A 17038-nucleotide genomic window follows, 5' to 3' on the forward strand; every position below is an offset into this window, starting at 1 on the left:
CAACACATCATAATGTTCTCGTTAATATTCTCAATAATCCAGTCATAAATATTATCTGTTGTATAAATTAGATAGTACTTAAGCCTAATCTCCGTTGTACGAATGGACGTTTTTTTTTACGAGAATATGTTCGTGTAGCTATAAAATTCGAAATGAGTAATTGAATACGACTTTTCGAAGGTGTAGATTAGTTCGACATTCGATTTGTTTAATCAGACCAGGATTTAACAGTTCCAATTAGGCTAGCATTAAATATGCTTTGATCTGCAATCTTTTTAGTTTTTGTACTGAACTGCAAGAAAATGCAGGCTATAGTACTCGCTCTTATTTTCGGGGTTTTGTTTTTCGAAACTAAAGGTAAGCATAGACAATTGATTATGTAATTATTTGCACATTTGTTAAAATTATTTACCAACTTTCAAATGACATTTTTTCTTATAATTTTCATTGAATAACTTTTTGAACCACATAAAAATAATGTGACTGTTTAACACGAAGCAAAACTTCATGGCCGTATAGCGCAGCAATCCCAAAGATAAAGTCATATATTTCTTAGAAAAGCAAAGATTCTTTTTACTTTCACTTAGAGTAATTTAATTTTAAAAAAATCGAATATTTTATTTTTTTGCATAATCTACACTTTGGAGATGTATTTTTGTTGAAAAAAAAATTAACAGTTTTACAGTTTTAAATGTCAATGTCAAGTCAGCTCTCTCTGTCATATCTTCCCTTTATTTTCTCTAAAATGTGCCAATACATCACTAGTCATAAATATTATCCCTATTAAATATTAGTCATTAATATTTAATGGGGATAACCCTATTAAATTTAGTCATAAGTAAATTTAGACTAAATTTACTAATTTAGACTAAATTTAGTTATAATTAAATTCAGACTAAATTTAATAGGATATTCCTATAAAATTTAGTTATAAATATTTAATACGGATAATATTTATAGAAATATTAGTCATAAATACATAATTAAATGTGCCCACACTCGCCTGAAATGGTTTAAATAGAACTATAACACATTCCCCTATAGCTCAGACTTGATACCCAGTGACTGTTATACGTTTCCTTAGTTGAAAACATAATTGGTAGAATTCAGTTCCAATGGCGAGGCAAAAAAATAAGATTCATAGTTAACTCAAGGATATGACGGGGAGCTGGTATGCCATGGATGTGCGAAAGTTGTCCCAGCGGTTACAAATATGCATCAACTGAAACTTATGTAATGAAATAGATAAATATTCAGCCTATAAATTTTTATGAAAATAATAAAACTATGATTGGATTCTTACATTTCTAAAAAAGTAAGAAAGATTACTTTTGAGACTAACTTTACATTAAATATAATGATTTAATGAAATATGTATTCAACAATTTAAATCAATTTCAAAACTTTAAGTGTATATTTTTATTTTATTTTATTTTTTTTTTTTTAGTTGGATTGCACTATAATGATTAAACACTTTCCTTAAGATTATTTAATACTCCTTGAGTTACTTAATACTTTTCCTTAGAGAAATACAGAGTAGAGAAGAGTCAAAGTTTTGCATTTGCTGTTCAAAGTTAAATATTTCGACAATAAGTTGAACTTTTTGCATATTTACGACTTTTATTAATGTTTGTAAATTTCAATTTATTAATAATTATGGTAACTCACGTATTTCTCTTCCAAATAATATGAACATTGGCAAAAGTGTTTGCTTGCTTTCGGTTATGAATTCGTCACGTTTTTACTTACAGTTTATAATCTCTTACAATAGCTTATTTTATCTAATCAGCAGCTTATTTGGTGTCAATGATAAGAAAGCTTATATTTCTTAATTATTTGATATAAACTTATGCTATCTGAAAAATGTTCTCTTACTGTTAATTTTTTGGAGGGGGAAGGAAATGTTACCCTCACATGTTGGCCTCATTTTCATTTCAATAAAAATATGGCGTACTCTTTTTTTTTTTCCAACGCTCTTCAATCCCGCTGCGTATAGCCCCTCGCTGCGCCAATGAGCGTAACTACTCATTAGGCAAAAGATATATATATATATAGTTTTTTTTTAATTATTTTTACTTTGATTTTTAAAACTATCCAAAATCACTGACTTGTTCATTTAATTTTAATTCAATAAGATGCTTGGATGTTTTTTTTTAAAGTATGCCGCGTGTTAATGACGGCAAAATATGTAAATGTTTTCTTAGCACCCAAAGTAAATTAGGGTTTGCTTAAAAATTTTTTATTTCTCTTTATTTTTCTTGTTCTTAACTTTATTTCTATGTTAAACAAAATACGTATTTATACAGGGTGAAAATTATTGAACTATATGAAATAAAATGTAAATTAGTTAAAAACAACTGAGTGCTCAAACTTAATTCAACATGGAAACGTCACTACAGATATTTGGTTTTAGGTTATAACATATTCGATATGACTACCATCATTGCCTATGAAGTGTCTCAGACGAATAACAAACTTCTGCATGAATTTTCCGGAAGATTCCGGAATTTCGATGCTGTCGATGACCTCCTGAATGGCAGTTTTCAGATCAGCAATGATTTTGGGGTTATTTATGTACAATTTGTCTTTCAAAATAGCTTCACAAATATGTTGACACATGTGTTCAGATCTGGAGAATATGGCGGTCAAGCGAGTCTCATTCTAGTTACCTCTAGGCACTCCAGAGCCAGAATGCGATCCTTAAAGTGCTCCTCCAGGACATCAACCAGGGTCGAGCTCCGTCTTGCATGAATCACATCGTATCTGAATCGGAGGCACTTCAGGTAATGGGAATGAAATCATTTTCCAAAACCGCGAAGCCATATTCACATCAAATTTCTGTTCGTCAATTCCATCGAGAATAGTTTAAGCGAAACACAACCTCTGTTTCAGGGCGATGGGGCCTAATGGCTGATGTGCTTGAATTTTGTATGGGATAAGAGATGCATGTCGTCAACAATAATTTGTCGCAGGGTATCTGGGTTGATTTCCAACTGTTGTGTAGTTCGTCTGAGCGATTTCCTTGGGCTGATTTAATAACCAGCTAGTATCTTCTTGATGTCTTCAGGCTTTTTCACACTTGTTTGTCGACCGACATTGCAACACTATCATCACAAACGCTACCAGTTCTCTCAAAATTGCGAATCAAATTCTTGATTGCTAGCACAATTAGACCGGTTCTGTTGTCTTCAGCTTGCACTCGGTCGCAAACTTCTTGTTAGCCATAATCAGGCTGCTATTGCTCGCATAGTAGGCTTTCACAAGCGATATACCCCAAGCATGCTGCACCGTGACATATTTCACTTGCAAATGGCCGACAACAAAAAGTTGCATGTGCATTCTAATTCCAATCATGCCCTGCGGCCAACCACGAAATTTGAACTTCATCATGCAAACCGTTCAGAAATTAAATGACGGTTTTATTTCATATAGTTATTATTATTATAGTCATTTATTTCATAATAGTTCTTTATTTCAATAATTGTCCCCCTGTTTGTAAGTTAGCATTATTTCTTATAGGGACTACATAAATGTATTTCGAGTATCATAAAGTATCAAAATATCAAATCATAATTTTTTTCTCTGTTTATAGTAGAATTTATCATAGCACAGAATTAAAGGAAATAATTAGATGTGAATAAAAATATCACAGAGATACTTAATTATAAATAGTAGAGTGTCTACTCTTCAAATGCACAGCCTAATCGTTTCCTTTTAGTGTTGCTAGAGAGCTCTTATATAAGTACAGTGAAAAAGAACTTAGAAAAAAGTGCTGTGATGATGTTACAGTGGATCGTCATTAATTATCACCGTTATTTATCATATTATCGTTCATGGTACCCCATAAACTGTAGACTCTATTCACTTCAATTATCAATTAAATTGTCAATAGTTTTCACAATGTAAGTACTTCCTACAGGATGCTCCACAATTGATGAACGATTTGAAAAAACAATTAAAGAAATAGGATGGATGTAGAAATGTACAGTTTGATGCATCCTGCTTAAAAAACCTATGATTTTTTCTCACAAAGTTTCAAATTTAGATTCAAAGTTAATCATTAGAGTTTGAAAAATACTATAAAACAGTATTTTTATAATGACAACAATATGCTGCAACAATGTTGCTATGCATTCTGAAAACAACATGATCCTGTTATTCAGTAGGAATGGATCGTTTTACAGACGGCAGAGCCATCTATTGATGAGGTTTACAATTAGTTTTTAAATGTGGCGAGAAACTATTTCTAAGTTTTTGTTACATCCTTTACTTTTAGACGGTTCGTCAGTTCGATTTTCTTTCATCTTTCTTTAATTGATTTTTCAAAACATCGACCATATTTTGGATTTAGTTTTAGTTTATTCACTAAAAAAATATTTCACATATTTTTTTAATGTTGGGCAGTATTATTATCATGTACCTTATAAATTGTGCTTCAAGAATATATTTTCTATTATTTTTTTAGGTCAAGATTTTTCTGGAAATTTCAGACAAAGTAATGGAGGTTTTGGTGGTGGTTATGGTAATTTTGGTGGATCTGGCACCATGGGCGGAACATCTGGCTCGATTGGATACGGAGGAAACATGAGAGGAGGTTAGACTCTTTTTATGCAGTTTTAGAATATTTTAAAGAAGAATAATAGGGAAGAATTCAAAAAACTATTTTTGAATTTATATTATTTTATTTTCAAATATATAACGTTATTTTCAAATATATAACGTTTCATTGTGCTCTTCTTCGAATTCACCACACTGTCAATCATACAGGCCGCCAAAATGTAGGCGTCGTTGGGTTGGTCCTCATGCAGTAAGAATTTTTTTTAAAAAAAGCGATGTTTTTTCCCAGCTTTGTGTGCTAAAACACATTTTTTTTGGGATGATCATTTTTTGGTCTGTTTCCTAAGAACTTTAGTGGCGAAAGAAGCATATCAACTTCCAAATTGAATTCGTGACAAATAAAAATACGTGGGCTTAAACTTCGTACAATTTTTGATTGTTACCCTGTAATATTTATTCTGTTTTTATAACAGAAATACAATAATTGTCCAGTATTGCTATTTAATTTTATTAAAACATATGTCATACAATGTTTTAAATATATCACAACAAATTTCAGATAAACTTTTTAATTTGGAAAAAAAAAAGATTTATTATATTCTTGATTTTGCAGGTCGCAAATTTGGAGGTGGGGGGGGGAATGTCTAGTGCTGGTAGAATAAGTACTTGATGCTTCAAAATTAATTCGTCACAGTCATATTAAAATTTTGCTTGAATTATAAAAACAGTTCATGATAATACTATATATATTATCATGAACTGTATTTTAAAATTGCATTATTTGATGTTTAAATTATATTTTTTTCTTACCTATTTTTAAGATCCTGCGTTTGGTGCAAATGGACAAATGTCTGGTAGTTCTGGAAGTAAGTAAGCAAAAGTGATTAGAGTGTTATTACAAGCATAAGTTATTCATTTTTATTTTAGATTTCTAGAAAAAAAATTAAAAAATTTGTAACAGTACTCAATATTTCCGACTGGTTTTTATAGGTTCTGTTTTTGGAGGGATGGGCGGAATGTCTAATGCTGGTGGAAGTGGAAGTAAGAACATGATACTTCAAAATTAGTTTGTTGTTTCACAAGTTCACCGGTCAAAATAGTAGTCATACCTTGGAAAATCAGTTGTTGTTTTCAATGATACTTCTATAATACAAGCTAACCAGTTATTGACCTTTGGCGAATTAAGTCAGGAAGGTGCGCCTTTCGTTTGACAAAAGCACCGCAAGGGTGAAATAGTTCAGAATCCCACGGATTGATGAGAGCATCACTTATTCGTAAGGTCACTTCCTCTATTTAGACATAGATATGAAGAAGAAAGAAATTTTTCCAGCCATGTACTGCTCAGTGACAGATTTTTATATTGCGTATATTGCATGTACTAGGTAGTTCTTAACGAAATCGAAGATCCTCCGAACCGGAGTCCGATTCTGTGACCTTGGGCTACCACGGCTCAAAAGAAAATATGAAAAGCTCATTTAACACAGTATATAACTCCGCCTCTGGACTTAATAATGTCTGAATTTGGTTAAGATAAGATGTAAGTTCATACGATTTGTGGGTACATCGCACCCTTGCACAGTATTTATTTGAGCAAAACCTCTAAGTTTTGAGGATGCTGATTTCAACGCTTTACCCACTGTTCAAACAAGTAACGCGATTTTTATATGGGTTCAAGTCACAACGGATTTCGGATTTCAAAGGTCAATCGAGATTTAATAGGGTGTGTGATTGTTCATAAAACAGAAGAATAGGGATCTGTCCTCATAACGAGAAATACGGATATCAGTAGCATACTCATCATGAAAATGACTGGAAAAACAAGACCTGATCATTCAGAATGTCAAAATAGACAGACTGGATTATGTTGAAGGTCACTTCCGTGAGCGGAAAGAACTCATAACAAGAAAAACATCCCCAACATCACAAACTCTCCACCATTGAATTATGATTTATGCAATGAGACTAATTTTTGTCTGGTGAACTTAGATTTAATTAAGTTATAAAAACATTTAACAATAGTATTTTAGGCTTACAATATTTGATGTTTTATTTTGTTTGAGGTTCTTCATTAGGAGGAATGTTTGGAAGTAAGTATACTAAAGTTTTTCGGATTGTAACATAAGATTACTATGTTGCCATTGCGTTTAATTAAAATATTTTTTACCCATTTTTTTAGGTCCTGGCTTTAGAGGGATGAGTGGAATATCTAATGTTGGTGGGAGTAAGTATTAGATTAATATTTCATATTGTTACGATAATATTTTTTTAATCGAAAAAAAAATCTGTAATATAAATTTAAGCTAACACTAACACTGTAGCTAATTAACATTTGAAGTTTAAGTTAATTTTTTTTAAATCCATTAATAAAGTGGCTGATATATATGTAAAACACCTACACGAAAAAAGAGGTACTACTTATTTGTTTTAAAATGTAAACTGCAATATTTCTTATTGTTATCCATCACTTTAGTTTTAAAAAGCACCATACTAGACTTCAGATCCAAATCTTTATGTTATTAACATCTTTTGGTATTGAATTATCGTCTCTCCTTAAAATGAATCCCAATAATGAGACACTTGCACACCAATTTTTTTCTTTTTTGTAAAAATGGAACCATCCTTTTTTAAAGGACACTAAGCACAAATGGGTTAAGACAAAGCTATACCAAGGAAAAACTTTTCACCGCAAATTCCCTTTCACTTCCATAAGTAATTTAAATTTTGAAGTAGAGAAAAAGTGAGTTCAGGCAAGCCTAGAGTAAGCCTTAAAGTTCCAGTAGTTGAAAAAAAATTCAAAATATCGAAATGCTAACAAATTATTGTCAGAAAACTTCTTCATTGCGCAATAATTCATTTTGATATTATGAAAAAAAATTTGGCGGAACGTCTTTTGGAAGTTAAGTTAATATAATTTCCTTATATTCTGTTCTCTATCGTTGTTTATCAATGTTCCAGTCAGCGACTTTACACTTACATTTTTTAACTATATTTTATAGGTTCTGCTTTAGGAGGTTTTGGCGGAATGGCTGGTGGAAGTGGAAGTAAGTTTATATAATTTCATCTTATATTCTATTGTCTATAGCTGTATATCTATATTTTAACGAACAACTTTAAACTAATTTTTTCCAACTTCATTTTATAGGTTCGGCATTAAGAAGTTTTGGCGGAATGTCTGGTGGAAGTAAGTTTCTATGTTTTCCTTATATTCTATGTCTGTTTATCAAAGTTCAAACGAGCAACTTTTCTATTTTCCAATTTCCTTTTATAGGTTCTGCATTAGGGAGTTTTGGCGGAATGCCTGGTGGAAGTGGAAGTAAGTTTTTATGTTTTCCTTACATTCTTTTTTCTATGTCTGTTTATCAACGTTCTAACGAGTAACTTTTCTATTTTCCAATTTCCTTTTATAGGTTCTGCATTAGGGAGTTTTGGCGGAATGCCTGGTAGAAGTGGAAGTAAGTTTCTATGTTTTCCTTATATTCTTTTTTCTATGTCTGTTTATCAACGTTCTAACGAGCATATTTTCTATTTTCCAATTTCATTTTATAGGTTCTGCATTAGGGAGTTTTGGCGGAATGTCTGGTGGAAGTGGAAGTAAGTTTCTATGCTTTCCTTATTTTCTTTTTTCTATGTATGTTTATCAATGCTCCAACGAGCAATTTTTCACTTATATTTTCCAATTTCATTTTATAGGTTCCGCATTAGGGAGTTTTGGTGGAATGTCTGGTGGAAGTAAGTTTATACATTTTCTTTATATTTTACTCTCAATCTCTATTTATCTATATTTTAAAGACAACTCTACACTAACATTTACCATAGGTTCTGCGTTAGGAAGTTTTGGTGGAATGTCAGGCGGAAGCAGAAGTAAGTTTATACAATTTCCTTACATTCTATTCTCTATAGCTGTTTGTCAATGTTTTAGCCAGAAACTTTACACTTACATTTTTCAACTTCATTTCATAGGTTCTATGTTAGGAGGTTTCGGCGGAATGCCTGGTGGAAGTATGTTTAAACGGTTTCCTTACATTATATTCTCTATCTCTGATTTTAACGAACAACTTTACACTAATCTTTTCTCACTTTATTTTATAGATTCTGCATTAAGAAGTTTTGGTGGAATGTCTGGTGGAAGTGGAAGTAAGTTACTGCGACTTCATAATATTCTATTCTCAATAGATGATTATCAATATTTTAGACAGCAATTTTACACTTACATTTTCAACTTAATTTTATAGGTTCTCCATTAGGAAGTTTTGGTGGAATGCCTGGTGGAAGTAAGTTTTTATGTTTTCCTTATATTCTTTTTTCTATGTTTGTTTATCAACGTTCTAACGAGCATCTTTTCACTTTTATTTTCCAATTTCATTTTATAGGTTCTGCATTAGGGAGTTTTGGCGGAATGCCTGGTGGAAGTGGAAGTAAGTTTTTATGTTTTCCTTACATTCTTTTTTCTATGTCTGTTTATCAACGTTCTAACGAGCAACTTTTCACTTCTATTTTCCAATTTCATTTTATAGGTTCTGCATTATGGAGTTTTGGTAAAATGCCTGGTGGAAGTGGAAGTTAGTGTCTATGCTTTCCTTATATCCTTTTTTTTTATGTCTGTTTATCAACGCTCTAACGAGCAACTTTTCACTTCTATTTTCCAATTTCATTTTATAGGTTCTGCATTAGGGAGTTTTGGCGGAATGTCTGGTGGAAGTGGAAGTAAGTTTATACATTTTCCTTATATTTTACTCTGAATCTCTGTTTATCTATATTTTGAAGAACAACTTTACATTAACATTTATCAACGTTATGTTATAGGTTCTGCATTAAGCAGTTTTGGTAGAATGCCTAGTGGAAGTGGTAGTAAGTTTATACAATTTCCTTATATTTTATTCTCTATCTCTATACATCTATATTTTAACGAAAAACTTTTTATATTTTCCAACTTCATTTTATAGATTCTGCGTTAGGAAGTTTTGGCGGAATGTCAGGTGGAAGCAGAAGTTTGTTTATACGTTTCCTCACATTATATTCTCTATCTCTGTATATCTATATTTTAACGAACAACTTTACACTAATCTTTACTCACTTTATTTTATAGATTCCGCATTAGGAAGTTTTGGTGGAATGTCTGGTGGAAGTGGAAGTAAGTTACTGCGACTTCATAATATTCTATTCTCAATAGATGTTTATCAATATTTTAGACCGCAATTTTACGCTTACATTTTCAACTTAATTTTATAGGTTCTGCATTAGGAAGTTTTGGTGGAATGCCTGGTGGAAGTGGAAGTAAGTTTTTATGTTTTCCTTACATTCTTTTTTCGATGTTTGTTTATCAACGTTCTAACGAGCAACTTCTCACTTCTATTTTCCAATTTCATTTTATAGGTTCTGCATTAGGGAGTTTTGGCGGAATGCCTGGTGGAAGTGGAAGTAAGTTTTTATGTTTTCCTTATATTCTTTTTTCTATGTCTATTTATCAACGTTCTAACAAGCAACTTTTCACTTTTATTTTCCAATTTCATTTTATAGGTTCTGCATTAGGGAGTTTTGGCGGAATGCCTGGTGGAAGTGGAAGTAAGTTTTTATGTTTTTCTTATATTCTTTTTTCTATGTCTGTTTATCAACGTTCTAACGAGCAACTTTTCACTTTTATTTACCAATTTCATTTTATAGGTCCTGCATTAAGGAGTTTTGGCGGAATGTCTGGTGGAAGCGGAAGTAAGTCATACGTTTTCGTTTTATTCTCTAACTATGTTTATCAATGTTCTAAGGGGAAACTTTTCATTCATATTTTCCGATTTCATTTCATAGGCTCGGCATTCGGCAGTTTTGGAGGAATGTCGGGTGGAAGCGGAAGCAAGTTATACGTTTTCTTTTTATTTTATTCTCTAACTCTCTTGATGAATGTTCTAACGAGAAACTTTTCACTTATATTTTATTTCATTTTATAGGTTCTGGATTAGGCAGTTTCGGCGGAAGTGGAAGTAAGTTTATACGTGTTCTTATATTATTCTATTCCCTATTTCTGTTTATCAATGTTCTAGTGAGCAATTTTTGTGCTTATATTTTCCAACTTCATTTCATAGGTTCTGCATTCGGAAGTTTTGGGGGAATGCCTGATGGTATTGGAAGTAAGTTTATGAGTTTTCCTTACATTCTATTCCTTATCCCTATTTATCTATGTTCTAACGTGCAATTTTAATAATATGACTTTTTTAAAATTTAATTTCTCGGAAATTATTCGATCGATTTCGCTCAAATTTTGTATTTTGCCATGTAAAATTGCATTCGTTAAAAGGATGTAAAAATTTTATATCTTGCAACTAAACCTTTGTTCGACTATTATAAAATTTAAAAAAATTAATATTTACTAAAAGTTATTTTTTTCTGCATGAAATTATCCTTGGATAGATGAATTTTTTTATTATCTGCAAAAGTTTTTCAATTCGCTTAAAAAATTCTCAAGATATGGCGAAATACGCAAAAAGTAAAATTTACATTCAGGGGTCCAAACTCACGAGCACTCTCTTGATATACTATTGGCACCATATTTCCCAGATTCTGCTATCCCCTATATTTAGAGAGTCAAAACTCTGAATTTGTCGAAAAAAAGCCAGGTTTATTCAGAGAAAGCACGTTTTCGTGTCTAATTTCGCAGCTTAAAATATCTTTTGCACTATTTCATTAATATATTTGAAGCCTGCCCCTTAAACTATTAAGTTTTAAAAGGTGAAGATTCGATTATTAGATCAGAAGTTATTCAGGATTGTCCGTTTTATATTTAATCTATCATGATTTGTAGGTCCTGCATCAGGAAGTTTTGGTGGAATATCTGGCGGAAGTAGAGGTAAGTTCTTAATGTAATATATGCTTTAACTTTATTAAATTTAATTTTATATCTCCTCTTATTTATCATCATGCGAAACTTTTTACTTATACTATACTTATAGATTCTGCATCAGGAGATGCTAGTAGAAGTAAGTTCCATAAATAAAATGCTTGTTTCGTTTTATTTAATTTTCTATATCCGTTTTTTAACAATCTAATTTTAAATTTTTTGTTGGTAAAATATTCGATTTACGTTTTTTAACTTGATTTTATGTGTTCTTCTTTAGGAGGTAATGGTGGAATGCCTAATGGAAGTAAGTTTTTTTTTATGATTGGCCAGTTTTCGTTGTATTTATTATATCTCCATTTATTAATGTCTTAAAGAGCAATTTAAAAACATTCTGTTGACAGTATCAGATTAAAGTTTCCCAACTTGATTTTTTAGATTCTGCATTTGAAGGTTTCGGTGGAATGTCGAGTGGAAGTAAGTTTCATAATTGAAAAGTTTGTCTTCGTTACATTTAATTTTTTAAATTTTATTTCTGTTTATCAATGTTTGAACGAATAGCTTTAAACTTTTTGCTGATAGGGTAAACTAACCAGTGAAGGAACAATTAAGCTTCGCTTGCCATTTAAAAAATTATATTAATTTCAAAATTCGTAATTTTAGTTAAATGACAGTGTCAACATATTTGTTACTAATTGCAAATTATGTAAAATAATTGTAGAGAACTTACATAATATTGTTTTAAAGTTTTGGAGGTTCAAATAACAAGTAGTAAGAAGACTAAGTGAAGGAACAGTTCTTACCAGTGAATGAACACCCAGTAAAGGAACACTTAATTTTGGTTATCTTTTAAAGTTCTTTATGAATTTATAAGCCATACAAATATTTAAAAACAAGCCTATTCTATATAACATATAAATGCTAGGAAAATTTTAATTTTTCTCTGTAATCAGGAATTAAAAATTAAAGTGTTAACATATTAGTTCATAATATGTTGACAAATAGAATAAAATAGAAGTTCATAATATGATATGGCTGTTTTTATATATTTAAAGCCGTTGCCGAGAGGTAGGATGAAAACAGGTCTTAGGCAGGGGTAAAGGACATCAATATTTATTTAACCATTATTGGTAAAAGAACGATCATCCAAGTTACACAGAACCGAAGTGCTTCTGAATAAAATTTAGGGAAAATCTTGCAAAATAGACCCCGATGATATGGTACATGTATGCCTCATGGAAAAAGAGAAACCTGAGTAATTACAAAAATTGTTCCATTAAATAGGTCGAGGGAATAATGTGGTCCTCACAATTAGTAAAGGTAAAACTATAATATATTAATTCATGCTTACTGGAAACCAAAAATAGATCAAAGGGCAGGATGTAAATAATAAAGTGTGAGAAAGCGTTTTATGACTATTTACATTTTATTTAATTCTTTTTATTTATTTATTTCAATAATATTCTACAGAATAACGTCAAAACTTTTTACACGGAATATAAATATTTAATTTTTATCATTTTTGTCAAAAACAATCTACTTAAATTTTTCAGTTCTTAATATTCTGTTAAATCTTTTTACTCAGAATATAAATATTAAATTTTTTCATCGATGTTATAGATCCAGTATCAGGAGGAACTAATGGAATGCCTGGTGTAAGTAAGTAGTGAAACTTTATTACTATTTCAGTTTTATTTAATTCATTAATTTGTTTATATCTTAATATTCTATATAATATACGTTGAAACTTTTTTACTCAGAATATAAATATTTAATTATTTAAACTATGTTATAGGTTCTGCATCAGGAGGAATTAATGGAATGTCTGATGGAAGTAAGTAATGAAATTTTATCCCTATTTTCGATTTGCTTAATTCATTTATTTGTTTATTTCTTGTATTCTATAGAATAATGTTTGAAATTTCTACGTAGAATACGTATTTTATATTTTACATGCTGTTACAGATCCTGCAACAGGAGGAATTAACGGAATGTCTGGTGGAAGTAATGATTATTCTTGTAATATTTTTTTATCTGATGTTCTGATAATATTTTATGGTACTATTTTTTCTTTTCCTTCTTGGTTCTACATTAGGAAATATTGGCGAAATGTCTGATTCAAATGGAAGTAAGGGCATAATATTTTTTTAATGTTCTCGTGAGACAATCTTAGTAGATATTATTTTTACTTGTCACCACACCGGAAAGAGTACTTAAACAAAAAGAATTCAGTTTCCAAGTATTTGAAAGCGTGTGTTTACGTAAAACTGTAATTGATCTTCCTCTCTAAGAGTTTTGAATTTAGAAAAGAAATTTGAAGTAAAGTGAAAAATTATAGATAAAATGAATTTTGGTACAGTTTAAAATCTAATAAATTATATTTCAGCATTTTTTTTTTAAATTCCTTTTTGTTACGTATGCAAAATGTTTGAATATTTGTTGCCATACTATTTTAAAATATATTTAAATGTAGTATTATTGCAACAAATATTTAAACACTTCAAACTAACTTCATTTATGTCTAAAGAAGGATATTCTATTCCTATCTTCTTTTTTTTTCTTGAGCCTGCAATTCAAAAGTCTTTCTGACAATTAAAAAAGTTTTTCGATAATATTTTTTTAAATATCAAATGTTTAGATTTTATACTTAACTTGGTGATGTGACTGGCTTCCATGGAAAATACAGTAAGATTTGTCACAATTTTATTTAAATGCATTTACCAATTTGTTTATTTTTTTAAAAAATTTCATAAAAAATATTTCTTTTCAAAGTAAAACCTTATTGCATCAACTAGTTGTTGACCAAGTGGGTCATGGAAGTTAAGAACCCGCAATTTAAATTGGCGACCAACAACATCATAATGGTAATGTAAAAAATGAATATTTCATTCAAAATAAGCAAAATAATAAATAAATGAAAAATAAATAAATGAATATGGATAAAAAAGATAATAAATGGAAATCACAAAAAATAAATGTTTGTATACTTTAAGACTGGAAAAATATAGTTAAAAATATTACTTTATTGCTGTTAGTAAAAATATTGTAAATTTCTTAATTAATAAATATAATATGATAAAATTTTTGTGCAATAAATAATGTAATAACATTAATTAATTAGTAAAATATTGTTAAGCTTTTCAAACATTTATATTTTATCTTAAATGGGTTTGGCAGAACAACTGAGGAACATGCACCTTAATTATTTCCTTAGAAATTTACTTTTTTGCTTATTTCCGAAGTGCAAAAGAAAAAAGAAAAATCCTTCTGCATAAACCTTCTTCAAAACGTTTTTATCCGTTTTAAACGTATTTATACGTTTAATTTCGGACATTTATTTACAGTAATAAATATTTACAGCAATAGTAGTTACAATGAAAGAATATTTCAAATTTGATATAAAATAGAATTCTTTTTTCTCTAAATTTATAACTTATTCAATACATTCTATTTATTGTGGATTAAATTATTGCTAAGAGACTTTGTGATTATTTCAATCAGCATTTTTTAAACTTTTTTGTAGCAGAATTTTAACAATCTTCATTGCAGATTCAGACTCAAAAGCAGGGTTAGAAGAATTAAACACAAAAGAAAAATCAGTAACAGAGGGAGAAAAATTAAAAGAAACCAGAAAAGAATCAGGAGAAGATTCAATAAATTTCGGAGATAAATCAGAAAACTTAAAGGAAGAACAAAAAGACACAGAGGGAGGTTTAAAAGATTCAGACGGAAAAATTAAAAATTCAGAAGGAGGTTTGAAAGATTCAAAAGGAGATTTAAAAGATTCAAAAGAAGGATTACAAGATTCAAAAGGAGATTTAAAAGATACAGGAGGATTGAAAGATTCTGAAGGAGGATTGAAAGATTCTGAAGGAGGATTAAAAGATTCAGAAGGAGGATTACAAGATTCAAAAGGAGATTTAAAAGATTCAAAAGGAGACTTAAAAGATTCAGAAGGAGGGTTGAAAGATTCTGAAGGAGGATTAAAAGATTCAGAAGGTGGTTTAAAAGATTCAGAAGGAGGTTCAAAGGATTTAGAAAAAGGATTAAAAGATTCTGAAGGAGGATTAAAAGATTCAAAAGGAGATTCAAAAGATACCGAAGGAGGACTAAAAGATTCAGAAGGAGGTTTAAAAGATTCAGAAGGAGGTTTAAAAGATTCAGAAGGTGGTTTAAAAGATTCAGAAGGAGGTTTAAAAAATTCAGAAGGAGGTTTAAAAAATTCAGAAGGAGGTTTAAAAGATTCTGAAGGAGGATTAAAAGATTCTGAAGGAGGATTAAAAGATTCAGAAGAGGAATTAAAAGATTCAAAAGGAGATTTAAAAAATTCAGAAGGGGATTTAAAAGATTCAGAAAAAAGATTGAAAGGGTCAGAAGGCACAGAAGATGGAATAGAAAATTCTCAAAGAGGATTAGAAGAGCCAGGTAAAGGATTAGGAGAGTCAATTAATCAATCTGGAATGGAACAAAAATCTGGATTAGAAGAGCAAAACAGCCAGAAAGGTATGTTTGCGAAGAATTTATTGTATTTTTGATAACATCAAATTTATATTCCTAATTTTATTGTTTAAGTTAGGCAGGTTGCTGAACTCTTTATATAGTATGCGTGTGGGGATCTATTTAATAATTCATTTGATGGACATCATACTTCGATTGGTACATTGATTTTAATTAAACTATTAAAAATTTTAACCAAGTTTATTATCTTACAAAGGTAGATTGCAAAGAGACAATTATATTCAAGCAATTATATTCAAGATACTTATATTCAAAACATTATGTTTCGTAAGAACTACTGAAACAAATAATTGTTCAATAATAACCATCTCTGACTTATTGATGTTAATAGGACGATGGGAATTTTCGGAAAAAATAGTGTTAGCTCTTGCTATTTATCAAAAATTTATCCTGTCATGATTTTGACAAGTAGAGAAAACGGCACAAATAATACTAGAATCAAGACAATTAAATCTTACATCACTAAGCCGATCACGCCACATTTCTTTATTTATTTAAATTTTGTGTAAATTTAAACACAAAAAAGAATTAAACTAAAAATTAAAAAAGCAGTTTAATCCATACTAATAGAATTACTTCAATTTTACAAAGCTTGGTTTTAAACGAATCATATTTAAAAAAAAAATTTAAAAAAAAGGGGAAAAAAAGATTTTTTAAAATTTTTTTTAAAGGAATCTTAAGTAAACCATTTTAACATATTCTGTACAAAATTATAAGAAACTAGGAGGCTCCGCCCCCTGTTCGCTTACGCTCGCCAACCCCCGAGAATCGCTACGCAATCCTATGTAGTTCACGCCGTGAACCATGGCTCGCTGCGCTCGCTCGGCAATGAACACAATGTTCTAGCACAAAGAAATAGTATATTATCATCAAAGACATAGTATTTTATCATCAAAGACATAGTATTGTACTTATGTAGAAGAATTCTATCAATGTTCTTATTGGCTTTTAAAAAAGTATATTAGCTATTTAGATTGTACATGGTGAAAAAATCAAAACATTAGCTAAATAAGAAACATATTAGTAAAATAAATTATCAAATATTGCTTCACTAATATTCTGCATTTTAAAGCGTGAAAATTCAATGCATAAATAAACGCGAAATATAAAAAAATTCAATGCATTCAATACAAACACTTA

The 17038-nt window shown here is 30.1% G+C and overlaps 1 protein-coding gene across 50 annotated transcripts in view; it reads left to right on the forward strand.

Annotated features, from left to right (window-relative positions):
* Nucleotides 1-206: 206 nt before the first annotated feature.
* Nucleotides 207-17038, forward strand: part of LOC107455843 (uncharacterized PE-PGRS family protein PE_PGRS10) — a 23055-nt gene continuing 6223 nt past the window's right edge. Inside the window, exons 1-38 of one of the 50 annotated variants that reach the window (XM_071182703.1) lie at nucleotides 207-357; nucleotides 4466-4594; nucleotides 5379-5423; nucleotides 5548-5598; nucleotides 6618-6644; nucleotides 6734-6778; nucleotides 7554-7598; nucleotides 7700-7738; nucleotides 7826-7870; nucleotides 7965-8009; nucleotides 8104-8148; nucleotides 8248-8286; nucleotides 8374-8418; nucleotides 8518-8556; nucleotides 8647-8691; nucleotides 8790-8828; nucleotides 8928-8972; nucleotides 9072-9116; nucleotides 9217-9261; nucleotides 9361-9405; nucleotides 9501-9545; nucleotides 9644-9688; nucleotides 9787-9831; nucleotides 9931-9975; nucleotides 10075-10119; nucleotides 10219-10263; nucleotides 10357-10401; nucleotides 10497-10529; nucleotides 10632-10676; nucleotides 11348-11392; nucleotides 11496-11522; nucleotides 11661-11687; nucleotides 11819-11857; nucleotides 13001-13039; nucleotides 13176-13214; nucleotides 13346-13384; nucleotides 13464-13508; nucleotides 14930-15883. In XM_071182703.1, the coding sequence (XP_071038804.1) occupies nucleotides 303-357; nucleotides 4466-4594; nucleotides 5379-5423; nucleotides 5548-5598; nucleotides 6618-6644; nucleotides 6734-6778; nucleotides 7554-7598; nucleotides 7700-7738; nucleotides 7826-7870; nucleotides 7965-8009; nucleotides 8104-8148; nucleotides 8248-8286; nucleotides 8374-8418; nucleotides 8518-8556; nucleotides 8647-8691; nucleotides 8790-8828; nucleotides 8928-8972; nucleotides 9072-9116; nucleotides 9217-9261; nucleotides 9361-9405; nucleotides 9501-9545; nucleotides 9644-9688; nucleotides 9787-9831; nucleotides 9931-9975; nucleotides 10075-10119; nucleotides 10219-10263; nucleotides 10357-10401; nucleotides 10497-10529; nucleotides 10632-10676; nucleotides 11348-11392; nucleotides 11496-11522; nucleotides 11661-11687; nucleotides 11819-11857; nucleotides 13001-13039; nucleotides 13176-13214; nucleotides 13346-13384; nucleotides 13464-13508; nucleotides 14930-15883 (2605 nt within the window). In that variant the 5' untranslated portion in view covers nucleotides 207-302. The remainder of the gene's footprint in view (nucleotides 358-4465; nucleotides 4595-5378; nucleotides 5424-5547; nucleotides 5599-6617; nucleotides 6645-6733; nucleotides 6779-7553; nucleotides 7599-7699; nucleotides 7739-7825; nucleotides 7871-7964; nucleotides 8010-8103; nucleotides 8149-8247; nucleotides 8287-8373; nucleotides 8419-8517; nucleotides 8557-8646; nucleotides 8692-8789; nucleotides 8829-8927; nucleotides 8973-9071; nucleotides 9117-9216; nucleotides 9262-9360; nucleotides 9406-9500; nucleotides 9546-9643; nucleotides 9689-9786; nucleotides 9832-9930; nucleotides 9976-10074; nucleotides 10120-10218; nucleotides 10264-10356; nucleotides 10402-10496; nucleotides 10530-10631; nucleotides 10677-11347; nucleotides 11393-11495; nucleotides 11523-11660; nucleotides 11688-11818; nucleotides 11858-13000; nucleotides 13040-13175; nucleotides 13215-13345; nucleotides 13385-13463; nucleotides 13509-14929; nucleotides 15884-17038) is intronic. The other 49 variants (XM_071182708.1, XM_071182705.1, XM_071182706.1 and 46 more) reach the window with 49 other exon arrangements.

This window comes from Parasteatoda tepidariorum, chromosome 6 (genome assembly GCF_043381705.1).
Source record: "Parasteatoda tepidariorum isolate YZ-2023 chromosome 6, CAS_Ptep_4.0, whole genome shotgun sequence".
Lineage (NCBI taxonomy): Eukaryota > Metazoa > Arthropoda > Arachnida > Araneae > Theridiidae > Parasteatoda > Parasteatoda tepidariorum.